We start from the raw sequence: 24,299 nt of genomic DNA, 5'->3' as shown, positions 1-24,299 counted from the left end.
ATTACTAAAATTTTAGAAAAAGTGTGTTGCCATAATAAAAATAATCTATAGACAAACGACGACTAGTGGTCTAGAAAAGAAAAACAAAATATTTAGTCTATTATAAAATGTGCTGATCTACTGGAGACAGATGAATCTGAATTGGTTTTCTGTATTAAATCCTAAATACTTATTCAAAAGAATTTAAACATGGACGAATGCTGTGAGTTAAGTGTGTAGTGATGTGACGGCTTATAAACATTAACATTTACTGTGTAAATTTGCGTATTTCACGATCATGTATTCCGGCAAAGATGCCGCAAATACTGCGTATCCCACGCAGTGGGCATTGAATCCTACTGCATACCAAAATATTGATTCTAGTCAAGTTGACTGGGCTGCTTTAGCTCAACAATGGATAGCCATGAAGGAAGCGGCGGCGATTGTAACGGCGCCGCCGCCGCCTTCTCTGAAGGTTGATGAGGAGGGCGAAGCGCCGATGGAGGTTGAAAACCCGGATAATAATGCTGATGGACCGCCCGGCGCCGAGTGGAATGCTGCTACGAACTCGTGGGGCGGTTCCTGGAACCAGTGGGGTAAGCATATCATCGTAAACTTAGTCTAAATGAACGTTAGTGCATTGATTGATAGATATGCCAACCAATCTTATGCATTGCTTTACAATATGGCCATACAATATTATACCAGGCACATATTGTTCTGTGTAACTTGAAGGAAATAAAGGCTATCATATTTGCTTCCTGAAAATATTGATTCACAGGCTTCAGAATTAAAATTAAATACATTCTAGTTAATCAAAGCAGCCGAAGAAATGGTCGCCTGTTTTGAAAAATATCTAGTCAATAAGCTTGTTTGATCTTAATTAAGTACTACAAGCCCATGTCCCTTTTCCTAGCATTTCCCTTACAAACTACTATTATTTTATCAGTTGCTTCTCTTAACCTTATTTAAGAGTAACCCTACAAACTAGAGGAAAATGATTCACCTCAAATATTTATTCATGATCTTTAAACAACTAGGTTGGGGTTGGTCTGGTTCAGGGCCCGGAGACTCCAAAATGCCACCAGACCCTGCTATTGGTATGCCTCCGATGATAGACGGGTACACCGTACCACCTGACTCTGCGGCACCAATGCCTGGGTAAGTTATATAAATAGTTTTATGCCTAGTTCAAAATTGCTGTTAGGACTCTGCAATCTCGGTCAATTTAAGTTTGTATAGTGTTGACAGATTTATAGTTAGAACAGCATAGTTATGTGGCATTTCAGTATTCAAGGTGTATATGTTTTTTGTTAACATGTCCCAAATCAATATAGTTTATTCTAGACTTGAACTGATAGGCCTTCAAGAATGTTAGAGGTTGGACCTGTTAACTTTGAAATAAATATGTATGTGTATGGTTGTTAAGTCTTTTAATAGAGCTTCATTCTCTTGTGAGGTTAAGTTAGTCTAGATGACTAGATGGTTTAGGTCTTGTTTCAGTAGCATAGAGTAATTACACATTATTACAACTGTATGTAGTTTAGAGATAGCTGTTAGATTTCAGTATATAAAAGGCCAGACACATAGACTGTACCCATGTTTATGGGTACTCCACATCTGGTATATTGTTTAAATTCTCTGTATATCCACTCGACTTGACCTACAATTTTTTATCTTAGTTGATAACAAGTTAGCTTCTACATTTTTAATGAGTCCTTAACTTTGTATATGTGAGTTAATTCTTTGTATTTAACATTGTTTGATATTGAAGATTTTTGAAAACTGTTCTTTAAACCATCCATGCAGTTTTGTATGAGAAAAATAACAAAGTACAGTATCAGCTCAATATTTGTATTTATATTCACAATTCAAGGGTAAGGGAAGGCCTTGATCGTACAAATGTAATAGGTACAGACTGAAATAGAATACGAGATGAGTAGAGCAACTGTTATTGCTTCAAGGTGAATACTTCAGTCAATAATACTCAGTGAATTTCTGATAACAAAGGCAATTACTGCTTTCTGGTAACTTGTCTAGAAGTTCAATCTTCAAAACTTATAATTCAACAACAATCAAATAATTTACACTGAACTAAAAACTTTTAGTATGCAATATTATAACGCATACATTGATCATTCAATTACAACGAAAATTAGTAACATTATTTTTGTAATGAAAGCTGTTCAAGTAAGGTCCACGCAAAACATACACATTCAATGATCTCGCAATAACTCTATTACCTTAAAATAAATCCATTTACTCATCAGATAGATAAATCGAAACAAACGCACCTCAATTATTATTTAGTTTGGGAGTGGAGCTGATGATGTAACTGTACAAAAATGGAAAGGGGTGAGGTCATGCAATATCTTTAATTTACATTTAGTATATTATTTTATAAATATTTTAATTTAGAAAATGTGCTTTACCCATATCTTTAAGTGTATAAGAATTTATAATACTTCTCTTCAGAGATCTGTAAAGGGAAATAGATAATAATGAATATAATATAACAATATAATAATTTATAGTCATGATATGGCAACAGACCACACCTACAACGGCATTGATCGCAATACATGTAGTCTTTGCTCTTTAGGTAACTGCATTACAAACCCTAGGTCTACATTTATACACCACAGTGGTTTATGCATGTGTTAGCTGCCATGTTTTAATTAACACACACAGAATTAAAAAAGAATGTGAAAGTTTTAATAATGCACGCAGCCTTCTATAACAATTGTTTGAAACTGTGAATGGTGTTTAAATTAACATATATGCATAATACTTAAACCTAAAACAAACATTCTTTTCAATTATTAATCATGTTATTCAATCCACAAAATCTGTAAATCTAATATAGCATTCATTCATTCATTTAATTATGATTTTGTTAGTAATCATTTATTCACACTATCTTTTTATTTATAAGGATAAAACAATTTAAATCATATACTTTTCATTATATATATATGAAAAAAGAACTTGCTTATTGCCTTGACATTTTCTAATCACCTATTCGATTTGCAACATTAAAAATATGCTATTATAAACTGGTTAGATTCAGTATATGCTAACAATAAAATTGACTTTTAACACCTGAATGCTCTATTTGCAAGTTAAGTACGTCTTTACTTGCATTTCTTAACAGGGTTGGTAGACCTAGATTGGAAGATTTATACTTTACCAGCTGATCGGGATAATTTCGTTCTGCTGGGCCGATTTGCGAATCCAAACCAGGGCATAAAAGAAGATGTTTTTGCCAAAAAAACATCTGTCAAATAGGTCTAGCCTTTCAGGAGTTTAGGGACATACACACAAAGCCAAAAATGTCAGACATGGCTCGGAATAATAATAGGGATATTTGGAAAAGTGGTTATTTAGGATACAATATTGTGCCATAGATACGTGGAAATTATATCAGACAAGTATTGTTTCCTATTATTTCTTCCAATGTTACTACAGATACACGACGGGCACGCCTGCTCCGACCTTCCAACATGGGTATTGGACCGCGCCACAAGTAGACCAAGCCAATAACAGAAGCGGGAGCTCCAGTAGAGATCGACGCTCTAAGAGCAAAAACAGAGATCATAAACCTGTTCGAACTTCTAGAACACCGAGGTAAGATTTAAAACTTATGTAAAAGCATTAGTAACTACCCTCATATGCCACCCGACTATCCGAATATTTAGTAAGATCGACCGAGTATTTCCGGACAAAACATGACCCTTAAAAGCAGGATGGAATAATAAACAAATATCTTAGATATCTCCTAGAATATCCTAAATAAATCGATCAATATCAGATGACTTTGTGTAAACTCTCTTCGTTCCAGAACATAATATTTCCACAACTATTTACGACATGAAAAGTTAAGTAGGTAACATGTAAGGCACGTTACAGTAAAATGTGAGACATTAACTGCGATATTGAAATGTAATATGGACTATTCTATTATCAACAAAAGATACCCATGTCGTGTTATGAAACTACAAACAAAACCGACACTTCTTTCAAACTGCGGTACTAATGAATAACAGAATACAGCTACCAGAATCAATAATGGTTAAAGGTTATTTCATTTTTGCCGTCACTCGAGCGTTATGTAAAGCCCACGGATGTAACAAATACAGTATTTGACCTTGCATGGTAAGCACGCCTCGAAACGTCACAGAAGCAAACAAAAGATCTGAATTAAATTCATTGTTTCTGAACATGGCATGGTTAGTTCAAGGGCAATGGTTTGAAATTATATGTCAGCAGCGATGGCACATTATTATGCCTATCTAAAGGATAATTAATAAATATAATGATTCATATACTATAAAAAAGTACTATAAACACAATCAATTCTATAGATAACAATTGAACTGAAACTTCAGGGTACTTATCTCGTATCCTTAATTAGCCTGTCCTTGAAAGCACATGATAAGAAAATAGGTTAAGAATTATGAAGTCACTAGAGAAATTCGACAGTTCTACATAAGCTTCCATTTGGTTTGGTTAGATGACAACTCTAAAACCTAACTTCATTTCTGTAAATAAAATGGATACTCCTTACCTTGATTTTTATCAACGCCGAATAGTTCCCTATACAGAAAGAGGACTTTGCTTAGTATCGGGATATATAGGCCTGATATTATCAGTAATTACTTATTAATAATCAATATGTTACAACCATAACGTGATTTTGGTACATGTCGCGTAGTTTTACTAAAGATCATACAAATGCCCATCTTTTTAATTAATAATCGTATCCACTAGGTTCGTTCCTAATCCCACAGCTAGAAGTGTTGCTGCTAATATTGAGCTTGTTCTATCGATGTTTCAGAGACAAACCACCCGTAATACCTCCAGTGATCGAGCCGATAGTTATGCCGACGGCTATGTCTACTCCAACTATAGACGCTGCGAAACGGCGACAACTACCGGCATGGATAAGGGAAGGTATGAAGCACCTTATAACAAGACACGTTGTTTAAGGGGAGTTTTGATAATACAGTTGTTATGATGAATGTGGTTATGAATTGATGCATTAAATAAATATCACTCACTAGTACTGTAACATAATGTAAAATTTAAATAAGCATCAGTAGGTTAGTCAAAGCTTAAATCGGTTACTTTATTGTGATAAGTCTTAACAATATTGCAGTTTCTACACTACTAATACTGCTTACCATATTTTATTTAAATTAAATTCGACAGGATTGGAGAAAATGGAACGCGAAAAACAAAAAGCTATAGAACGAGAACAAGAAAAGAAGGCGCGAGAAGAAGCCGAGAAGGAAAAGAAGAGGCTAGAGGAGCTAGAACTAGAAAGAATGAAAGCAGAGGCCGGAGGACAACCAGTGTTGCCGCCCAAGAGCAAATTCGTTAGTATATTACAGACATATTGCGTTTGGATGTTGCAGACAAATAATATTCATTACAGCCATTTAGAGCAAATACAACAGAATTCCCGGACCAGTATTATTATTATCTTAAACAGTGATATAGAAGATGTACTTTGTAAGTGTAAGGGTGCACCATGCCTAATTCAACACAGCAATTGTTGCTATAAAAGCGAAAGTGTTGAACATTGTCAGAATTGTTATGACCATTTAGTGAAGTTCTACTAAGAATTTCTAAACACAAATAACGAAATTAATGTACAACACTAAAATTCAGCTTTGGACTACATTCAATGTTAGCAAGTTAGTCCTGATATTTAGATTATTGTTTCATTAGAACATGCCAAGTAGGAACTTGGTTGCCCAGCAGCAATGTGCCAACACTTCCTGCTTTATTTATCCTGAGATAATTAATGACATTTATATAGGTCGTAATTCGATTCACATTTCATGCATAATAATAACTGGCATTTATAGTGGCCGAATTTTCCTTGATGCATTAATCATTAATACAAATTTTGTGACACATGAATGATTTAAATGAAGCAATAATCTACGGTGAGAAGCATGTTTTTATGTCTAAGAAAGAATCGTTAAAAAAGGAAAGAAATTAATTGCTTATTAATTTGTCACTACAAAATCATCCTCACTCATAGACACTTCTTATAAAATGCGCATTTCAATCGACTGATACAGCCCAAAATTGTCAAACCCCTCACTATACTTTCCTTGTGATGTTATAAACAATATTCAGGTATATATATCGGTGCTATTCATACCGTAGGATTGGTTCACGCAATTTACGTTATTACGGAAACTGATATTGCTTATCTTTTAAATAAATCAGGAATCGGATTCTGAAGGTGAGGAAGCGGAGAAGCCCGCGCCGGTGTCCAGCCCAGCGAAGGTGGAGCCCGCAGAGGAGGTGCCGGTCAAGGAAGAGCGCGAGGAACCCCCGCCCGCCAAGAGGAGTCGGGAGGAGATCATGCAAGAAGTGGTATGTCATGTACATCAGATTTAACTGCGTAATACTTTCTATAGGTATATGTAAGTTTAAGTTATACCATAAATAACTATAAATTACTACTTTATAGTTATTTGCTATGGCAATGGTACTGAAAATGGTCCTGAACTTGTAAATGTGAAACCAAATTAAAAAGCTAAACACCATGCTATTACGTAGGTATGTTTTAACAAATCGTCCCTTTAACAGATGCTTGCCGTCCGCCGCTCACTCACAGAAATACTCCTTGAGGTGACTGACCAGGAGATTCAAATGGTGAGCCAGGAAGAATTGGCACGATATACCACCCATCAAGGTATTTCCTTCCACCTAAGTTTCAAACGGCCCGACGGTCTCTGTCAAGACGTTACTTTGTACAACGAGAAACTATCGCGTACTGACTGTAACTGTGATATGATACACTGTGATAACCACCGTCTCATACTGAGATTGTCTTATGTATACTCTCGAAGAACTGTGATGTGCAAACTGTGTTATATTTCATCGCTAATAAGGTCTTATTTCAGATGTTGCCTGTTGACAATTGAATACATAAGTGGTTTTTCATTAATTTTGGTTTTATTTATATGGTAAAAGCGTCGCGCCTCAACGCCATGAAAGCGAGCAAGTCGAAGGCACTGGCCGCTATCGCCAGTGGTCTCGGTGAGTTGTGTTCCTAACGCCCAGCTTGCAAAAATACCTCGCAAACTTACGACGATACTGCGAATTGGAGACTGCCTTTGGACATCCTAATTACGATAGCCTTTGGAACATTTCAATATTAATTAAATAAAATTACGTATTTCACGGTCAATAATCCACATTCAACAGTTTGCCAGATATTTTTGCTCATAAAACATAAATGGTGGTTTTTCTCTTAATTTTGAAGAAAAGCTATCAATAATGTGAGTTATGAATATGTTTTAAACCGCCATGTATGTTACATGAATTTCTCATTTCAGCAGTCCAGCATCATTTTTCTATCTTAGATATAGCCTTTAACGCTATATCTTGTATCTACAGTGTATAAATGCATTGTGTTTAGTGGATAATTGGTAAGAGATGTACTGAATTTATTATAGATGTTATATAAGTATAAAACATTTATGTAAAGTTATATTGTGAAAGTGTTAGTGTGTAAAAATGGTGTTGTTTTTTTTTTGTAAATTTCGAAATCTGTACTCAAAATTTCTTACTAGTTTACGTGTTGATATACATACTGTTCAGTGTTAGTTTTATTCAACAATCAAACGGTAAACACATCAAATTTAAATGGGGTATGATGCAAATGGACTTACTGAACATATTCGGTGGTCACCTCCGGGTATATACGTCACTTGTCACGCGAGCGTTAGTGTGTGTCGTAAGTTATTAATGTCGTGAGTGTGTATGCAGGGCTGGGCGCGTACGAGAGCAGCAGCGACGACAGCGAAGACGACGACCAGAATGACCTGACCGACCAACAGCTGCAGGTACTCTATATGTCTATAATATACAAATAAAAATAAACCTTTATTAGAAGTCAAAACGTCCTCGGTACCTATTTTGTCAACTGTATGTAACCTTGACTTCTGGAAACATGCTTTTTTGTGTACCTAATTAAATTCATTATTACGTATGCATAACAACTGTAAAGTATGTCAATTAGTTTATTATTCGAGTTATTAAAACCAGAATAGCAATGACTTTTAACTTGTTTTCAATTTATCGTGTCGTATTTTATAGGGATATGCCCTATAAAATGCTCTGTCCGGTATCTAACTCTCTTTCTTCAGCTCAGTTAATGCTCAGCACAAATGAATTATGTTTTATCTACAGGACATCATAAAACGCAAGCGTGTAGATTTCGAGCGCACAACGCGGGAAATTGAAGCGGAAGTCAGGCGAGCCGAGGCGAGGGAGGCGAATGAAGAGCCTACCACGCCAGTTAACGCAATTCCCGAACGGCCGCGACGTTCTCGTAAGTACATAGTTGTCATTGCAACCAAAAGACCCTCAAGAATCTTCTTCAGAGCAATAAAGACTGTCCTATCCTGTTTATGATTTGGCTAATATATTACATTTGTTATAGGGTCATCCGCAACGCCACCTCCAGTGGACAGTGAAACCCCAGATAAGTTACCAGAACGTCGCCCGTCTAAGGATAAGAGAAACAACCACAAATCAGAAAAGGTCGACGCGGCCAGGAAGTTAGATACCATTCTAGAGGAGAAACCTAGGAAGTCAAGTAAAAGGGATCGTACGCCAAGTCCTCATGCAAAGCAGTCTAGTAAAAACCACCATCATAAAGAAAGCTCACCTTCCACCAGTGACTCTGAGGATGATTCTTTATCGAGTCACAGCGGAACATCTTCAGAAACTGAACATGATACCTTAGCTGAAGCGAAATCAAAGAAACGGAAACGTCGGGGCTCTAGCTCTAGTGGCTCTCGCAGAAAATCAAAGAAAGATAAGCATAGAAAAGACAAGTCTCATAAATCTAGTGACAGAAGCTATTCTAAATCAAAATATTACGAGGAGCATGATCGATCTGACAAATCAAGATCGAAAAAGAAAGATGACTACTACGATAAATACAAATCGTCTAGGAGTAGGGACTACGACAGACATAAAGATAAATACAGGGATGATTCGGAAGAGGAACGTCCTAGGAAACGTACGAAGCGGTCGCGTTCAATCAGTTACGAATCGCGTTCGGGACGGAAGAAGGTATCGCGGGATCGGTCTGAAGAGCGCTCGCGCAAGCGGGACAGGCGGTCATACGACAGGGACAGCTCGAAGCGGGACAGGTCATACGACAGGTCGGGCAGAGACTACGACAAGTACGATAGGTATGAACGGTCTAGGGACTACGACCGGCGTCGATCACGCAGCGGCAGTCACTCCCGTCATCGCCGGTGAACATCAGGTTACTGATCCAACAGGTTGTACTTTTATCTATCTTCTGTGTGTTCAACTTAGAAACGAAACTAAATTGTTTGTGAAAATATAACTAACATTTCCAAATTAAGAGCATATAATAAATATATCCTCTGCCAGTAATTTTAAGTGTATAATATGTAAATACAGAAATTAGTGTAATGTAACTAAAATGTCTACCTCAAGCCCAATGTACTAACATTGTATGGATATGGAAAATAGGATGATGTCAGAAATGTTGTTTTCCTTAATTTTTTCAAAGCTATCGCTATTCTCATTGTAAAAATATAGTTTGAAACAAAAGAATTTACGACATTAACGCACGCAAATAGTTTAATTTATTAAAATAAAATTCAAATTATATAAATTGAACAATGGGACGTAACTTCAAAACGTTTAAATTAACAAGTAATAAAAATGAACTTCAATTTTGAAGTTCAGTTAAAATAATGGTCATTGAACAAATCATGACCTAGTCACACTAAACAGCAATCATACTTACGTAATTTTTGTGAGATAAAACCTAGTTTGATAACTTTGAATTTTATTCAATTTGGGAAGTTACGCGCAGCATCCGTCTCTTATCGCTGTTCAAATATAGATAACGGCTGTTTTTAGCTGATACATGCATTTCTGACATCAAGAAAGCTAAGGCTGTGATATATTATTTGTATTTTTCTCTTGCAGGTGGGAGCAATCAGTAGTGCGTGCAACAGATGTAAATATTAGTCCTTGTGTATAGTATTTTGGTGTGCACTATTATCGCGTAATACTTTAATAAAATATCTACTTCATTACTGGGATTATTTTATTTTGTTCTCCTAAATTAACATATTATAATAATTTAGTATAATTTGTACAAGAAGTAGTCTTGAACCTAGTTTTCCACTTAAGCATGACCCTTTTCGTTCAGTTTAAAAAAGGTTAATGCATTTGTCTTATCCTTTAAGCAACAGTTAATTTACATTCCAATTCTTTCTTCTAGACCAACATTTGGCAATTTAAAGTATTAGATGCTCATAGTGGATAAATTCAATCATTAGATAAATAATATTGCTTATCTATCAGGATACAAATGAAACCATGAATTGATCAATTTTATATACTTTTATACTTTAATCATTAAAAATAAGTTAATATTCAACAAATATCTATAAAGGTTGCTTATTGCTTCAGTTTTGTATGAAAACTGGATAAAATTAAATTATTAATACAGTTCAAGATAATAGCTGTAACACCAATTATTTCATTTCCATTTCAAGTAGTCATAGGCCTTGGACATAATTATCTACTCTTTGATGGTCTATATTTTTAAACTTAAATAAAGCACCCTATATACACATACACATGATAGTAAAACCAAAAGATATTGTCAGTATGGTCATTTAGAATAAGTATTTTATCCAAGAGACAGGTAATTAAGTGGGTAAATAGACAATGCCAATATTCATATCTGTGCTAAGTAGAATTAGCTGCTGACCTTAGACAGTAAATAAGTCACATCAAAACTACATATTGGTATTTAAACATTAGTTAGAACTATTCCATGTTTTGATAGATCCTGATGAACTGTCAATGTTTGTAAAAATTACTTGATTAGGACCATATTGATTGATTTCAAGGAAGTTTGCCTATTTACCCATTATAACAAACTGTCATGAATTTTAGCTGAAGCATTGCTTGTTCTAAACACCAGCAGCATTATAATGAACTTTACACTTAGGCCTATGTTTAAAGACTTATCTCAACCTCACTTACCAAATCTTTGATCACATTTATTGTACCTATACAAAGCACCTACATAATTGTTAATATTTACACTATGGTTGACTGAAAGTTGTATGAACTCAGTGAGTCGTATTTGCCAAGGCAATAACCCATGAGTACAACATCTTGGGCCGGTGTATAACACTAGGTCTGGGTCAGGAATGGAAGGGTACATGAGCATAAGAGCACTATCCAACTCTTGTGCTGTATATTCACTAGATTCTCTACTACATACTACTTTGTCCTCAGCTATCCTACGTATACACTGGGCAATTGTCGGCCTCCCATCTTCACTAGTAAATATATTTATGTACACAGTGTGTGCTTGCATTCCATTTGTGTAGCCATTCAAGTCTGGCTTGTTGTACCATTTTATGCAGCCTGGCACACCCTTCTTGTTGCGTTCAACTTCAAGAAATAGCTTTTCTTCATTTTCCTTCAGTCTCCCTGAAATAAATGGTTTATGTATCAAATGGACTGGATTAGAAAATGTATTTAATGTCAATACATTATTCTTATCTTAATGATGCAGATGAGGCAATAGCTGCACATTATATGAAATATGACTTGGTACGGTTTATACAAAGCTGATGACTAATATGATAACGAAAGTTACGGTAAACCGTATTTCTAAGCATGAATTTTATTATTTTTTTTATGGATTTTAGGTATAGGTAAAAAATTAATGCAGTTTAGCATTAATTTTTTTCATTCGACAAAAATCTACAAATGGTATTGTTTTATAAATTGTGTATTTGTTATATGTGTACATAATTACCAGTTAAATCGTAGAAGCTAACGTATGAAATCCCGGCTACGAGGCTCCATATAACCATACGAGATAAATCACTCAGTGAGTGGTGATCAGTGTCCGTCAAAATCACCAAGTGTTTTAATTTCTTAGTAACTCTTGGTACATTTTCTAGTATAACTTTGATATCACTTTTAGTCACCTCATCTTGATGTAATGTGCACTTTTTATTCCGAATTCGGGAATAAACATTTTGAACAGCAACAAGTATATTCACAACCAAATGCACTAATGTTAACAGAACCTGACTAAGAAGCCTCGACAGCATGTTAAAGAATTAACGAGGTGGTTGTTAATTTTGGTGCAGCTATTTATTTTATTTAACCATTTTCCCTCAAAAGAAATCACATCGAAATTGGACAGATCACACGGCACAGTCAGCCGCTTTTTTCAGACAGCCAATCACGAGCTATAGGGTGGACAGACTGTTTACCAACGTTTAGAAACCAATCGTTTTACACGTAATAAAATTAGTTATTAAATTGAACTATTTTAAAACATTTGAGTAATTAAATCTTATCGATAGTTTAGGGCCTGAGTAAGGGCTTGCTAACTGATTCTAGGGGATGCATGGGTGGTAATAGGGTGAGGGGTCAACGTTTATATGAAACTTTTAAATATTGTTTATTGAAAACAATGATTTGTGAGCAAAGTGGTTTTTTTTTTCTGGGACAAAGCCACATTTTATCCCGACATTTTCAAGGAAACAGAAACCACCCAGCGCGCTGTATACTGAAGTTACATCTAGATTTCAAAATTTCCATACATAACCTGTATTGCACATTGAATAGGACTAATGATTTGAAAAACTACAGTGAATTAAATTACAGCGCATTTTCGCATTTCAATGTTAGTGTTTGCTTAGCTTCTACTAAATATTTTGAGAATACAATCCAGCCATAGAAACTAAGAATTTCAAGTAGTGTTCTAAAAGTGTTATTGGAATAATCGACTAAAATATTTCGAAGGTCGCATGTCTTTCTTATTGCGTGACATACAATTACTGGACCCATGCATTTATTGGCAAGAAATATATTTGAGTTCCTTTTTCTGTCTTTACGTCCAAATAACCAAATATTGACAACATTTCTTTCAAAATGTAGTATGTCTATAGGATTCGTTCATATAAATTCGTCTTTTCCTATTTAGTCGATTTTAATCTGTTTCCTTTTCCGCCCACCATCTTTGTTTCTTTCGCTTGTCAGACTTGGCTGATAAGGTTAGTATTTTACACTAAATTGCGTATTAAAATAAGTTTTGTGATATTATTTGGATTTACATAGGTTTTAGGTGTTAGTACATGAATGAATTAATAATAGTTATTCAAATTTACATATTTTTTTCACATGCGCGTTTATAAAGTTATCATGCCAAACTGACCACGCCGTTGCATATTTCGTTTGCTTTTCAGAAGCCTCAAAATGCAGCTGCACATCAGAGGACAGTCGACGCACGTCTTAGACGTTGAAGGCCAGGAGACTATTGGCCAAATCAAGGTAAGATACGTTATAATGATAGATGTGTTCTAATCTTGTGTTTCGGAACAATTCAGGACCCATGTTTTAATATTTTTTTCATGAAATCCAGTTAACCCACTGACAGAAATAATGTTTTCCGATTTCAAGAACTTGTCACGTTCCAAGTGTATATTACAATTAAATTCACAACAAAATATCACAACAAGGGAGTGCTACTTTTTAGGTTATGTTATGTGGTCATGTACTGATGACATATTGATAGTAGATATATTATGTTAATTACAGGAGCGCATCCGCGTCCTTGCTGAGGTCGGTGCTGAGGAGCTGACTCTGTCGCTCTGCGGTGCCCCAGTTGACGATGCTTGCCTTGTATCTGAACTGTCATCATACGAGCTTGACCTCACAGTCCCACTGCTCGGTGGTAAAGTGCACGGATCCCTGGCTCGTGCCGGTAAGTTCTACTTCAAACTTATTCTAATTTGAATTCTAGTTGTAAAACCCATGGAGCTAGAAAACCTTTTGTTGATTGTCTGCTGTAGGTGATCAACAGTAGATGATCATAATTGTCTATTTACATCATCCATCATACAGCAGTAACTGGTGTGACTTTTCGAAGTTCTTTGACCTTCCTCGATTATTCCATGACTCTACTGACAAATGGTGAAATTAAACACTGTGAGACAACCTGAATTCTTTGAAATCTAAAATCACCACCCTTGTGTGAGATTTTTCTTGAAACATAACAGCCCTTTGCATAGCAGTAGAACATTGATAGGCAGTGATAAATGTTTGTTAATTTGTTCATTGGATTAATAGTAAGTTTTAACTTTTGTCTTGCAAAGTATTTGAATCTAAATTGATTAGTGTAGTTGTTATAGCTGTTTATAGCTTACAAATACTCAGCTGCTAGTTATTACATTACATTATATTTACAGACAATTTCTCAAGTTTCTAGGTAGGCTCTTATTCAATAGAATAGTACTGAAGTGTTTTAACATGCTTTGAAGTATCAATCCCTTTCAGATAATTTTGTGGTGCCTTTTTATGCTTCCAAGTACTAGGGATGTAAAGCCAATCACTGCTCAATGTTTAAATGCTCAAATCTAAAATACCAGACCAATCCAAAAGCAAGTCTACAGGCATTAAGACCTTATTGTACCACTATAACCTTGGCTATTTCTTATATCTGAACATTTGCTTCTCTCTTTCCAGGTAAGGTCAAAGGACAGACCCCCAAAGTAGAGAAACAACAGAAAAAGAAGAAGAAGACCGGACGTGCCAAGCGTAGGGTCCAGTACAACAGACGGTAATTCATTTTACTTAATTTTTTACCAGATCTTGACTACTTGTGATACGTGAATCATAATCAGAGAGAGTTTGTTGCGCCGTTTCTTCTCTCACAGCAAAAGCACATAAGAAGCGGTGAAGGGCGAAACTGGGTGCTGTCCAATGTTATCTGACCTACAAAAAGTGCTACTTAGTAGCCAAATTTGAATAAATGAATTTTGATTTTGATAAATGTATTGTAATATTACTAAAGAAAATACTTGGTAATTCTAAAATGCAATTTCCTATAAGAAGATTAAACATAATAAACACCAAATCCCACAAGACACAGTAAAAAAGATGCTAGCCTGCTAACTGTGCTTGCTAAGTGGAGCCATCAAAGCCACAACAAACATTAATATCTATCTCACACATTATTAACTTTTCATAATTTTTTTTCAGCTTCGTGAATGTTGTGCAGACATTCGGCCGCAGACGTGGACCCAACTCCAACTCGTAGGTTTATACTTTGTAAATAAAATGCAAATATAACATCTTTTGCGCCAATAAGTGTTTTATTTTCAACTAGCTGTTTCCCGCGACTTCACCCGCGTTGTAACTGATCTCGTGGTTATTTTACAGTTCTTGTATTTTTATTTTTTCTGCAATTTGCCATGTTTTCACCCTTTAAACCTTCCCTGAAATACGAATATTTCAAGACTTAAATTACCCAAATCGGTTCAGCCGTCCTCGAGTATTAGCGAGACTAACGAAGAGCAATTCATTTTAAATATGTATATAATAAAGAAGAAGATATTTTATTAGGGAAATAGAGGGCTTTCGACTGTCCATCCGTCTGTCACCAGGCTTAATATAACGAATCGTGGTAGCTGGGCAGTTGAAGTTTACTTAGATAATTTGTGGTTCTAAACCGTGGTGTTGGGAGTCCGACTCTCACTTGAGCGGTTTTTCTCGTATTTTTGTACACTTACACATTCAGTTCCACGCATTTACCTACTTTATTGAAATCATTATGAGAAATTATAAAATTTATAAAACACGAGTAACCAGACAATACACGCAAATACTTATACACAATAAGTATGACTATGAAATGAATGTTCAAGATGGAAATACCTATTTTGTAGCTTTTTCAGATATTGTCTTGTATAGACTAGCTATTTCGCGCGACTTCGTCCACGTGGTTATTTTAAAGGCATGGAACTTTTATAATTAGCATCTTCTCATTCTTACAGCATTTTCCATTACTGCTTTGCTCTCATATTCTTTAGATTGGCGCTTTCAAACAAACCAACGCTTCTGCTCTTTATTATTATAAATTGATAAGCCAAAGTCAATAGGTTTACAATCGTCCAATTTTCTATGATGTTATGTCGACGTAACTGAATGTAAAATATGATACGAATGTCAAGTCGAAGGAGGATGGGAGGAGGATACAAATGTTTCTCATTCATTGCTAAATGTTCTATTAATATCAAGTACCTTTTGATACGAATGTGAAGTGTATGCGAAAGGCCTCTCAAATATGCTGCAGGTTTTACTTTTCCTTTTTTTTAACGAATGTCTGATCAATTGATTGCGTAATTCAAGACACGCTTGCTATGATGATCAACATAAATTTGATACAAATCCTCAGTCTAGTTGATTTGACTACCAACGGATCCATTTGCTAAGGAATTGTGCAACTAATGTGTCGATTCATGTCGATTGCTCGAATGTTACAGGTGTCGCTACGAATGTCAGCAATAGCACATATACCCATTTGCAATCTCTTAATTGGCATATTTAATTAACTAAAAAATACTTTTGTTCAAATAACCAGCCCGGTGAAGGTCGTTCTATGTCGGGATCTTATACTAATAGAGAACATATCTTTATTGGGATTTACTCAAAGGCGCAGCAGAAATTAATCTGACAGGCGTGTTATGGGGATGATGATGATAATTATTCAATAAAACTACGTCAAAGACTATTTGGCAAATATCGTATATTTTAAAGGGCCAAGGAAAATGGTTTACATGCATTCTTCAAAAAACAAGGCATTTTTCTTGACATTTTGTCATGATCTGCGGCAAGACAACTAGTCCAGACGCACGTAGGTACTGAACAATCTTACTGCACACTAAGTATATGGCACTGTGGCATCGATTAACATACTTAAGAAAAAAATCATAGTCACCATCAAAAAAAAATCTACATTAACAAGGTTTTCACATATACACATACGAACACAAGACTCTACCTATCATTTTTATACAAATATATGGTCACAATTTGTACAGTTATTCGAAAAATTATAATCCTCCTGAATAATATTAAATGCTAATTGTTATGAAAGCCGTGTAGGTTCATTATAAAATGTTACTCAGGAACGTAGGCTTAGCACCAATGATTTTATTTATTTATTTAATAATCACACTAATCTACCATTACAGGTTACTTAACCTAATGCGGTAGCTAGGACTTAACAAAGGATGTAATTAATTAAATCAATATAGGCAAAGGCTGCATTCATTTTTTTTACTATTGACTGCTGTTTCAGTTTAAAACTTACATGATCTAAATTTAATAATTTAAAGACTATAAATGTATATTTCTATATATTATGTTTTTGAAGGTTTTTTTCATAACGTATTTGATTTATTCTATAGATAAATGAGTTTGTTCAATCCGTATAAACTAAAGGCGGTTTCAGACTAGCGTTTTATAAGTAAGTTATGTATTTTTAACTTATACCAAAAACATAACTTAAAAGCGTTGACACGATAATGAACTAGTATCAGGGCGAGCCGCAAGACTTTTCCGAATAATCTGAAAATAATTTTGAAATAACTTTGAAACCAAAAAAAATTAAGTGCGTGTCATACGCACTTAATTTTTTAGTCATAGATGCGACCGCAAAAAAACGCTGTTCTGAAACCACTCCAATTATTATCTTATTCGAAAACAAATGACTATGATTTCTTATTTTAAAACAGACATGTTATAAGACCACAGCCACAGTTATAGTCCTAATTATTCACAATATGTTAGTAACACATTTTAAGTCCTATAATCACTGCATGTGATGTGCAATACATAAGGAAATACTTATTCCCATTTTATAATTAAACTATTGTAATAATTAACATTTAACAAGAGTAAGTATCGTTTGTAAAAGTAGATACGAATATTTATAAAATAAACGAGTCTCTTTGCACAGTAAGGCACAATCAATCCAAAATTTAAACCCATCCATATGGTTATCATTATCACGCATCTCGCACACTGATATGCAATATTTATTTACAACAAATTACTTATAAAATAGTCTTATATTATGCACCAATTTTAAGTTATTATAACCTAGGCACACACAATAGTATCTAACAGACTATAATTAAAGTACATTTTGGCTTCAGATTTCCATCATATGGGCAACTTCGACAAAACTGTGAAACTACCTTTACATTTCGAGTCTTTGTACTTTTTAATCCTCTAAACCTACAATAAATGCATTAATCTGACTTAACCGAATCATTGCAAACCTCTCAAAGGTTGCAGTTTTGTCAAAGATTTACTATTGGGAATGTTTCTAATCCATAATTTCGTATTCGAGGTACATGATTAGGACACTTTAGATATTATAATTATTAAATTAATATTAAATTGACATATTACTTGATATCTCAAAATCTGTCTGTATAAAACTAACATAAAACTAAATACATTTTATTAAAAATGTAATTAAACAAATCCAAGTCTTACAAAAGGAGATTTCCATATTCATGAACGAATGGCGCTAGAGTAATGATAAAACCGTTACAATAGCAGTAATTGCGATCACTTACGTGTAAGGTCATTCATGAATACGAGAATGTTGCCAGTATTAAAATATACTGCGGCACAATTAATCATTCATCCTTACTATTATAGACGGTTGAATGCCGGCTACGTATCGTTTGATGCACTCACCAACCAGCTAACCGTGTTCACATTATTTATTCTTTTGGCACCAAATTTGTCCGTAACAATGTGTCCATTATCTTTTAACTTCAGCTATTAAACTTTTAGCTGTGCGTTGTTCTGTCTTTTCGCTTGTCCGTTCGTTTGTCCTTCCGTTTTTAATGGGTTTGGTTTCATGTTAGTTTGTGTGTCAGGGTGGGTGAAGATGCTTTCTATTTGCTTCCTCTCGTTGCGACTTTTCTCCCACCTGCTAATCCTGTTGACTGGGTAGCACATGAGCGCCGATAAAAGAAGGAAACCACCAGAAACGCAGAACGATACGTTGTAGTCTTGTGTGTAGTCGTACAGTTTACCTAAAGTAACAATAAAGAAACGATTAATGGGATTATTACGAAGTGCAAAGCGATGAATTTTATGAAAACAATAAGCCAGGGCCCAAATTATTACCCGCTATTTACAATTCAGTAAGGGGCGGAGCACTCACTGACAATACAATGAATTTCTAATTATTGTTTTGGAAAAACGTAGATATTAAGAGAATACGAATAGTGTCAAAGTAAATCCAATTTCCTTTTATTTATGGGTGAATTTTATGACATCTGTACCTGTACCTCGCATGTACTTAGTTTGTACTACTAGTAGTAAAAGTTAAAATATATTATTAGCCTAGGTCATCGTTTAATAGCCATGCGGGCACGCTTGAGAGGAATTTGGCATTGCACCGCTAGACAAAGGACAGAAATAACAAGGCGCCAACCATAAATTACACAATAATGTTCCATAAGTCACTTTAGTAATATAATAATATTATATTGTCATTGAATTTTCAATGATAACAATTAGAATGATATAATAAATTAACTTCAACTGTTTAATCTCGTGTATTTATATGTACACACATTATTAAATCTAAGAACAAAATATGATGAACAAACTCACCAGCTATCGGTGCTCCCAATAGAGCTCCAGCGCCTTGGAACAGTAGGAAAAGCCCGAAGCAGTTAGTTAGGTTTTCCAGCCCCAGATACTCCACGACCAGAATGGACCGCAAAGATGCGAAACAGGCTGAAGACAAAAAAATACAATATGTTTAGCTTGGCTTGGCTGGCAGCTTGGGTGTGCACATAAGGATTACCTGCTTATCACACTTTATTACTTTCCAAAATGAAGTTAAGTAAGATATAAATATATAGTTACTAAAAAGAAACTCACCAACAGCTAGTCCAAATACTATGGAGTAAAATAGGTGGAAGGATATGGCGGTACTCAGTCCACTCATCATTGAGGCGATACCTCCAGCCGTCAGCGCCAAATTGTTCACCCACAGCGGAGATACTCGCGGCACCGATGATATCAGGCCGCACGTTATACGACCAATGATATTAGCTACTCCAATTGTCGGGACCAACCACACAGCCATCACGGGTTCCATACCATTCTCCTTGGCTCTTGGGGCAGAGAACATAAACGGTACGAAGAATCCTAACATCGTAAAGAACCCACTCAGAGCCAAAACCAGGAATGTTATTGATTTAAAGAGGCTCACGTCCAGCAGGGTAGCCAATGCTCTGCGTACAGCTTCTGGACAAAGATGGCATCTTCCTGATGTCTCTTCCTTAGCTTCTTCCTCAGTAGGAACGTGAGTCATGGCCAAGTGGTAGCCGATAGAGTTTCGTGACGTGTACTGCGGTAGTCTTTTCAAACTCGCTCCAAAGAATATGTCATCTCGGTACAAAGGCCTGTACAAGTCAACTGTTGAGCGGCGGCGGCTGTTGTAATTGGACTGCGACATAACTCTCAATGTGGGTTGGATCAATGGCTCGGTGTTATCAACGGTATTGTTCTCGTCTTGCTCGTCTTTTTCTGCTACTGCGGTGTCAATAAACATAGGTTTGTTCCCAAGGGTATTCTTAATTGTACCAGAAACAGCAGAGGATCTTCTGTGGTCTAGTTGAGTTGAACTTTGTCGGAATACTTCTTCAGCCGTCGGGTACCTGGTGTTATTTGAAACTCCCATCCAGGTGTGAGGGCTCACTTTGTTTGTAAACTTCATTTCTGGCGGCATTGTAAGGGTGGTGTCGAGTTTGCTTTGATGTAGTTGTAACATAGAGTTAAGTTTCTCAACAGCCTCTTCGTGGCGACGGGTGGACACTTCTTCTCTCGGTTCTAAAGTAACGCGGACTGGACGGATTGGTCGGAATGTACTTCCGAGTAGAGTGCAAACTAATACAAATCCTGCAAACAAAAAACAATTTAAATCCTAAAATATTCTTAAAAAAATAATGATCCAGATTTAAGGAGCAATAAAGTGTTACTAACCTGCATGAATTAATATAGTCATTCTCCAACCGTAACTGTCCTTTAAGTAAGTTGTAAAAGGCGCCATAATGAAACAGCCGACTCCAGAGCCACATAACGCAACACCTGTTGCAAGAGCTCTCCATTTCTCGAAGTAAAATCCGACCGTCAAAACGGCTGGCATGAATATCATGCCAAGACCAATGCCTGCAAATGTAATACTAAATCAATAAATCGGTCGGTGGACACGCAAGCTTTTACGTATGAAAGTTAAATAATATTAAATTATTAAACCATATTTAAAAACATCGACTCCCGCACTATTGAATTTAATCGTGGAGGGCTTCACAAACATTCAAATCACATGCACAAAGACACCCAGACAAGCATTTGTGGATTAAACAAATGCTTGTCCTATGCGGGGATCGAACCCGCGACGTTTGGCTTGTCGACCTCAACCGCTCATCTACCCGTGCAGTCAAGTCAATCAACCCTTACCTCCGATGCAGCCATATACTATGTAGAGATACACAATGTTCGGGGCGTAGTAACACGAAGCGAATGATAGGGTCGAGACGATACTTCCGATAGTGGTCACCATCCGGAATCCGTATCTAGAAATAACAATACACTCTTAATAACAAATTGACACAGACCTTCACTAAATTTACGTTGCTACTAAAGTGTAGTCAAGAAATGTATGAAGGCAGCATACATCGTAAGAAAATGCTAATATATTAAAGGAGGAAATAATTAAGTATTAATTCCAGTAGACCTAACAAGTTGTCATTGTCTGCTTCTACAAAGGCAGTATGTTTGTTTTTTAGGGTGGAATGGAAGTTAGTACTCACTTGTTTGCTAAAGCTGATACGAAAGGTCCTCCAAGTAGATACCAGCCCGCTAGTAAAGAGTTAACAAAGGCAACCTCTCCTTCGGAAACCTGAAAAAAAATTATTGGTTTTAAATCAAGGGATATGTTTGATTAGAGAAATATTTGTTTTATACACTAAACATCTATCATTGCCACACATAAACAAGGAATCTGTGATCTCTGAATGAACTTCGCAAGGAGCTAACGTAATATTATATTACGTGGACTTAGTAACATACGTCAAATTAAAAAGAAAATTTGCTAAATAGGAGAATCGCTAACCTTAAGAAGAGAAGCTACCGATTAAAACAGCGAGACGGGTGAAATGCAAATATATCTACGTCACAATACGGAAAATGACGGCAAAGGATATCAATTAGCCTATGAATAATCTAGAAATTCTCACATAGGGCGTTGAAGGTGGTCTACTCTCAAAATCACTCGTTTACATTAAAACGACTAGTTGTATGCGGTACATTTACAAAGTATGTCTGATGTAGCCTACTATGGAATCTCTAATTAATTTCCTGTGCAAATGAGCGTATTTTCCCAAAAACTTATTTCCACACCCTATGAACTTTATAATTTAACTAATTTGGCTTTAACTTATGGCTAGTTTAGTTTGAACGTGGTGTCAGCGACTTAATTCAGGGTGATAGCGAAAACACAACCCTGGTACTTTTCATTTATGTTTTTCTGCTATGACAAAAATGTGAAGGAATTCGACTAGAAATATAACACAATAAACAAGAATAAAAACCGGTCTTATCGCCAACAAGATTTTATTATTCGGAATGCAGTAATTATTTAATTGTGTGTGTAAACGTTCCAAATCATATAATTAAATGATAGGCATTCCGAACTGAATACTGTACCAAAAATATTTTTGGTACATAATAAACATTTTTTTTCTAAATACTCACAAGAGTTCCCACGTAAAATCAACCCTAAAATGAATAGATAAGGACAGAAAGGCGAAAAGGAAAACATTTCTCATCTCACAGTATTTGAAACAAACGTAGAAAACTTGTTAGCATACTCAACATGGTAATACTGACACAGTACCGTTATCGCGTTGCGTCGTCTAGACACGTTTAGTTACCTGAAGTCTATGTGTGGCCCTATTTGCTAAACATGATGCATTGGTTGCTGAATGTTAGTATAACGGCTCAGGCATCGGAGGGTTAGGTAATAGATGTTGAATGTCAATGAGATTGCAGGAGGCGAGGGCATCGGTCGTGGCTCCGGTCGAGATTTGTTGTTACTCGATTTGTTGGATGTTTCATAATTATATAACAATGTTCAGAAAAGATCCCTCCTTTTCCTATGGACACCGAATTTCTTGATCGCAGATGTAAACAGGAGCTCGCTTCTCATTTTACATGGAAAACTTTTTTATTACATCAAAGTTTATTTAAATTAGATAATATTCCACTACCTTACGACTTTCATTGGCTATGCATTTTTTGTTTTTCTTTTTCATATAGGGGCTCTTGTAGATGTCGATAATTTTAACTGGATTAAATACACCTATTGTATTCGCTACTCTGGATTTTTTTGGGGATTTAGATAGTTAAGTGGTTACGAACAACTAACGAGTTACTAGGCTATTTAGAATAGAACTGAAAACAAGCTTTTATGTCTTTGTTTTTATCAAAGCGATGTAAACATCGTTAGTAGGGATAATAGCTTAATATTGCCATTTGAATAATACTAATCAATTAATTATTAATGTGAAATGAATAACTGTTGTTTAAATTGCTTTTTAAAGTTGTTTTTACCATATTAAATTACTATTAGTACAATTAACCTCTCATTATCGGGCATTATCGGGAATAGTTTGACCCTGAACGTCTATGCTTAAGCTATAAGGCGTTCTATCGTAATTAAACTGTTAAGATGTGGTTGAATTTAAATACAAAACTCGTTGGTAATTGGTCAAGAAACTAACTATCGAAGTTCCATATTTAGTAAAATTATAGAGTTTCTAGTTATCACCGTTGATGCGATATGATTAGTTAAGATTTCATAGCGGTTCAATTTCTCTTTTGCTATTTTTAGTTCGATAGGTCCTTATATTGCGGTTGTGTGTGGTTGCACTAAATACCACAGCTGTTTCATGTTTTTATTGCATTTTATCTTGATTGACAATTAAGACAACATACTTTAACACAGTTTTAGACTTAAGGTACAGAAAATCAATGTAGTCTTCTAGTTATACACAAGTATTGAGTGTTTTTCTAATTCTCAGGAAAATGCTGTGCATAGAGGTTAATTAAAAACAGAGTATACATTGCTAACATGTAGGTATTCGTACTTCGTTTCCTTATTAATTTCTTCGTAAGCACAAGTTTTATTTTTCATAAAAATATTCTCAATCTGTATTACCCTTAACTGGAACAGTCATTACGGAATTTTACCAATGAAAGTTGCGCTTAAGAAGCTCGTTCTTATCGCTGAATGTGTGCTTACAACCTGATAACGTACTCAACGTTACGTAGTCTGCATAATCTTAAACATTCCTTATTAAAACACACTCAATTTT

The 24,299-nt window shown here is 35.5% G+C and overlaps 4 protein-coding genes across 6 annotated transcripts in view; 2 read left to right on the top strand and 2 right to left on the bottom strand.

Moving 5' to 3' along the window:
• The first annotated feature begins 100 nt into the window (after positions 1-100).
• LOC113505375 (arginine/serine-rich protein PNISR-like) lies at positions 101-10,094 on the top strand. Its single transcript, XM_026888041.1, has 12 exons — positions 101-575; positions 1,020-1,140; positions 3,448-3,606; positions 4,817-4,932; positions 5,191-5,357; positions 6,223-6,372; positions 6,589-6,694; positions 6,976-7,041; positions 7,774-7,850; positions 8,197-8,338; positions 8,450-9,302; positions 9,985-10,094. Exons 1-11 carry the CDS (start codon positions 278-280, stop codon positions 9,277-9,279), a joined length of 2,232 nt encoding a protein of 743 aa, XP_026743842.1. The 5' UTR covers positions 101-277; the 3' UTR covers positions 9,280-9,302; positions 9,985-10,094.
• Positions 10,095-10,385: 291 nt separating this feature from the next.
• LOC113505379 (dehydrodolichyl diphosphate synthase complex subunit nus1) lies at positions 10,386-12,288 on the bottom strand. Its single transcript, XM_026888045.1, has 2 exons — positions 11,843-12,288; positions 10,386-11,511 (listed from the first exon to the last, which is right to left on the bottom strand). Exons 1-2 carry the CDS (start codon positions 12,141-12,143, stop codon positions 11,048-11,050), a joined length of 765 nt encoding a protein of 254 aa, XP_026743846.1. The 5' UTR covers positions 12,144-12,288; the 3' UTR covers positions 10,386-11,047.
• A 718-nt stretch (positions 12,289-13,006) lies between these two features.
• Positions 13,007-15,186, top strand: LOC113505380 (ubiquitin-like protein FUBI). 2 transcript variants are annotated; one of them, XM_026888047.1, is made up of 5 exons: positions 13,007-13,094; positions 13,287-13,371; positions 13,639-13,804; positions 14,566-14,659; positions 15,082-15,186. In XM_026888047.1, exons 2-5 carry the CDS (start codon positions 13,297-13,299, stop codon positions 15,137-15,139), a joined length of 393 nt encoding a protein of 130 aa, XP_026743848.1. In that variant the 5' UTR covers positions 13,007-13,094; positions 13,287-13,296; the 3' UTR covers positions 15,140-15,186. The 2 variants fall into 2 exon arrangements, with proteins under 2 accessions (XP_026743848.1, XP_026743849.1); XM_026888048.1 differs by lacking the exon at positions 13,007-13,094 and adding an exon at positions 13,098-13,167.
• Positions 15,187-16,607: 1,421 nt separating this feature from the next.
• LOC113505376 overlaps positions 16,608-24,299 on the bottom strand; it is a 35,779-nt gene continuing 28,087 nt past the window's right edge. For both annotated transcript variants that reach the window (XM_026888042.1, XM_026888043.1), the window contains exons 4-9: positions 21,735-21,823; positions 21,382-21,497; positions 20,905-21,090; positions 19,798-20,820; positions 19,525-19,650; positions 16,608-18,938 (exon numbers count right to left, since the gene is read on the bottom strand). In XM_026888042.1, the coding sequence (XP_026743843.1) occupies positions 18,682-18,938; positions 19,525-19,650; positions 19,798-20,820; positions 20,905-21,090; positions 21,382-21,497; positions 21,735-21,823 (1,797 nt within the window). In that variant the 3' untranslated portion in view covers positions 16,608-18,681. The remainder of the gene's footprint in view (positions 18,939-19,524; positions 19,651-19,797; positions 20,821-20,904; positions 21,091-21,381; positions 21,498-21,734; positions 21,824-24,299) is intronic.

Source organism: Trichoplusia ni, chromosome 25, assembly GCF_003590095.1.
Source record: "Trichoplusia ni isolate ovarian cell line Hi5 chromosome 25, tn1, whole genome shotgun sequence".
Classification (NCBI taxonomy): domain Eukaryota; kingdom Metazoa; phylum Arthropoda; class Insecta; order Lepidoptera; family Noctuidae; genus Trichoplusia; species Trichoplusia ni.
The sequence above is the reverse complement of the archived record's forward strand: the minus strand, read 5'-3'. Positions and strand labels throughout refer to the sequence as shown.

Excerpts from the sequence above, each read along its gene's own strand:
- LOC113505380 (XM_026888047.1), top strand. The coding sequence starts at position 13,297 with ATGCAGCTGCACATCAGAGGACAGTCGACGCACGTCTTAGACGTTGAA. Across the intron at positions 13,372-13,638 it reads AGACTATTGGCCAAATCAAG|GAGCGCATCCGCGTCCTTGC; the intron begins GTAAGATACGTT and ends TGTTAATTACAG. Across the intron at positions 14,660-15,081 it reads AGGGTCCAGTACAACAGACG|CTTCGTGAATGTTGTGCAGA; the intron begins GTAATTCATTTT and ends ATTTTTTTTCAG.
- LOC113505375 (XM_026888041.1), top strand. The coding sequence starts at position 278 with ATGTATTCCGGCAAAGATGCCGCAAATACTGCGTATCCCACGCAGTGG. Across the intron at positions 6,695-6,975 it reads ACGATATACCACCCATCAAG|CGTCGCGCCTCAACGCCATG; the intron begins GTATTTCCTTCC and ends ATATGGTAAAAG. Across the intron at positions 7,851-8,196 it reads TGACCGACCAACAGCTGCAG|GACATCATAAAACGCAAGCG; the intron begins GTACTCTATATG and ends TTTTATCTACAG.
- LOC113505379 (XM_026888045.1), bottom strand. The coding sequence starts at position 12,143 with ATGCTGTCGAGGCTTCTTAGTCAGGTTCTGTTAACATTAGTGCATTTG. Across the intron at positions 11,512-11,842 it reads TAGCTTCTACGATTTAACTG|GGAGACTGAAGGAAAATGAA; the intron begins GTAATTATGTAC and ends CATTTATTTCAG.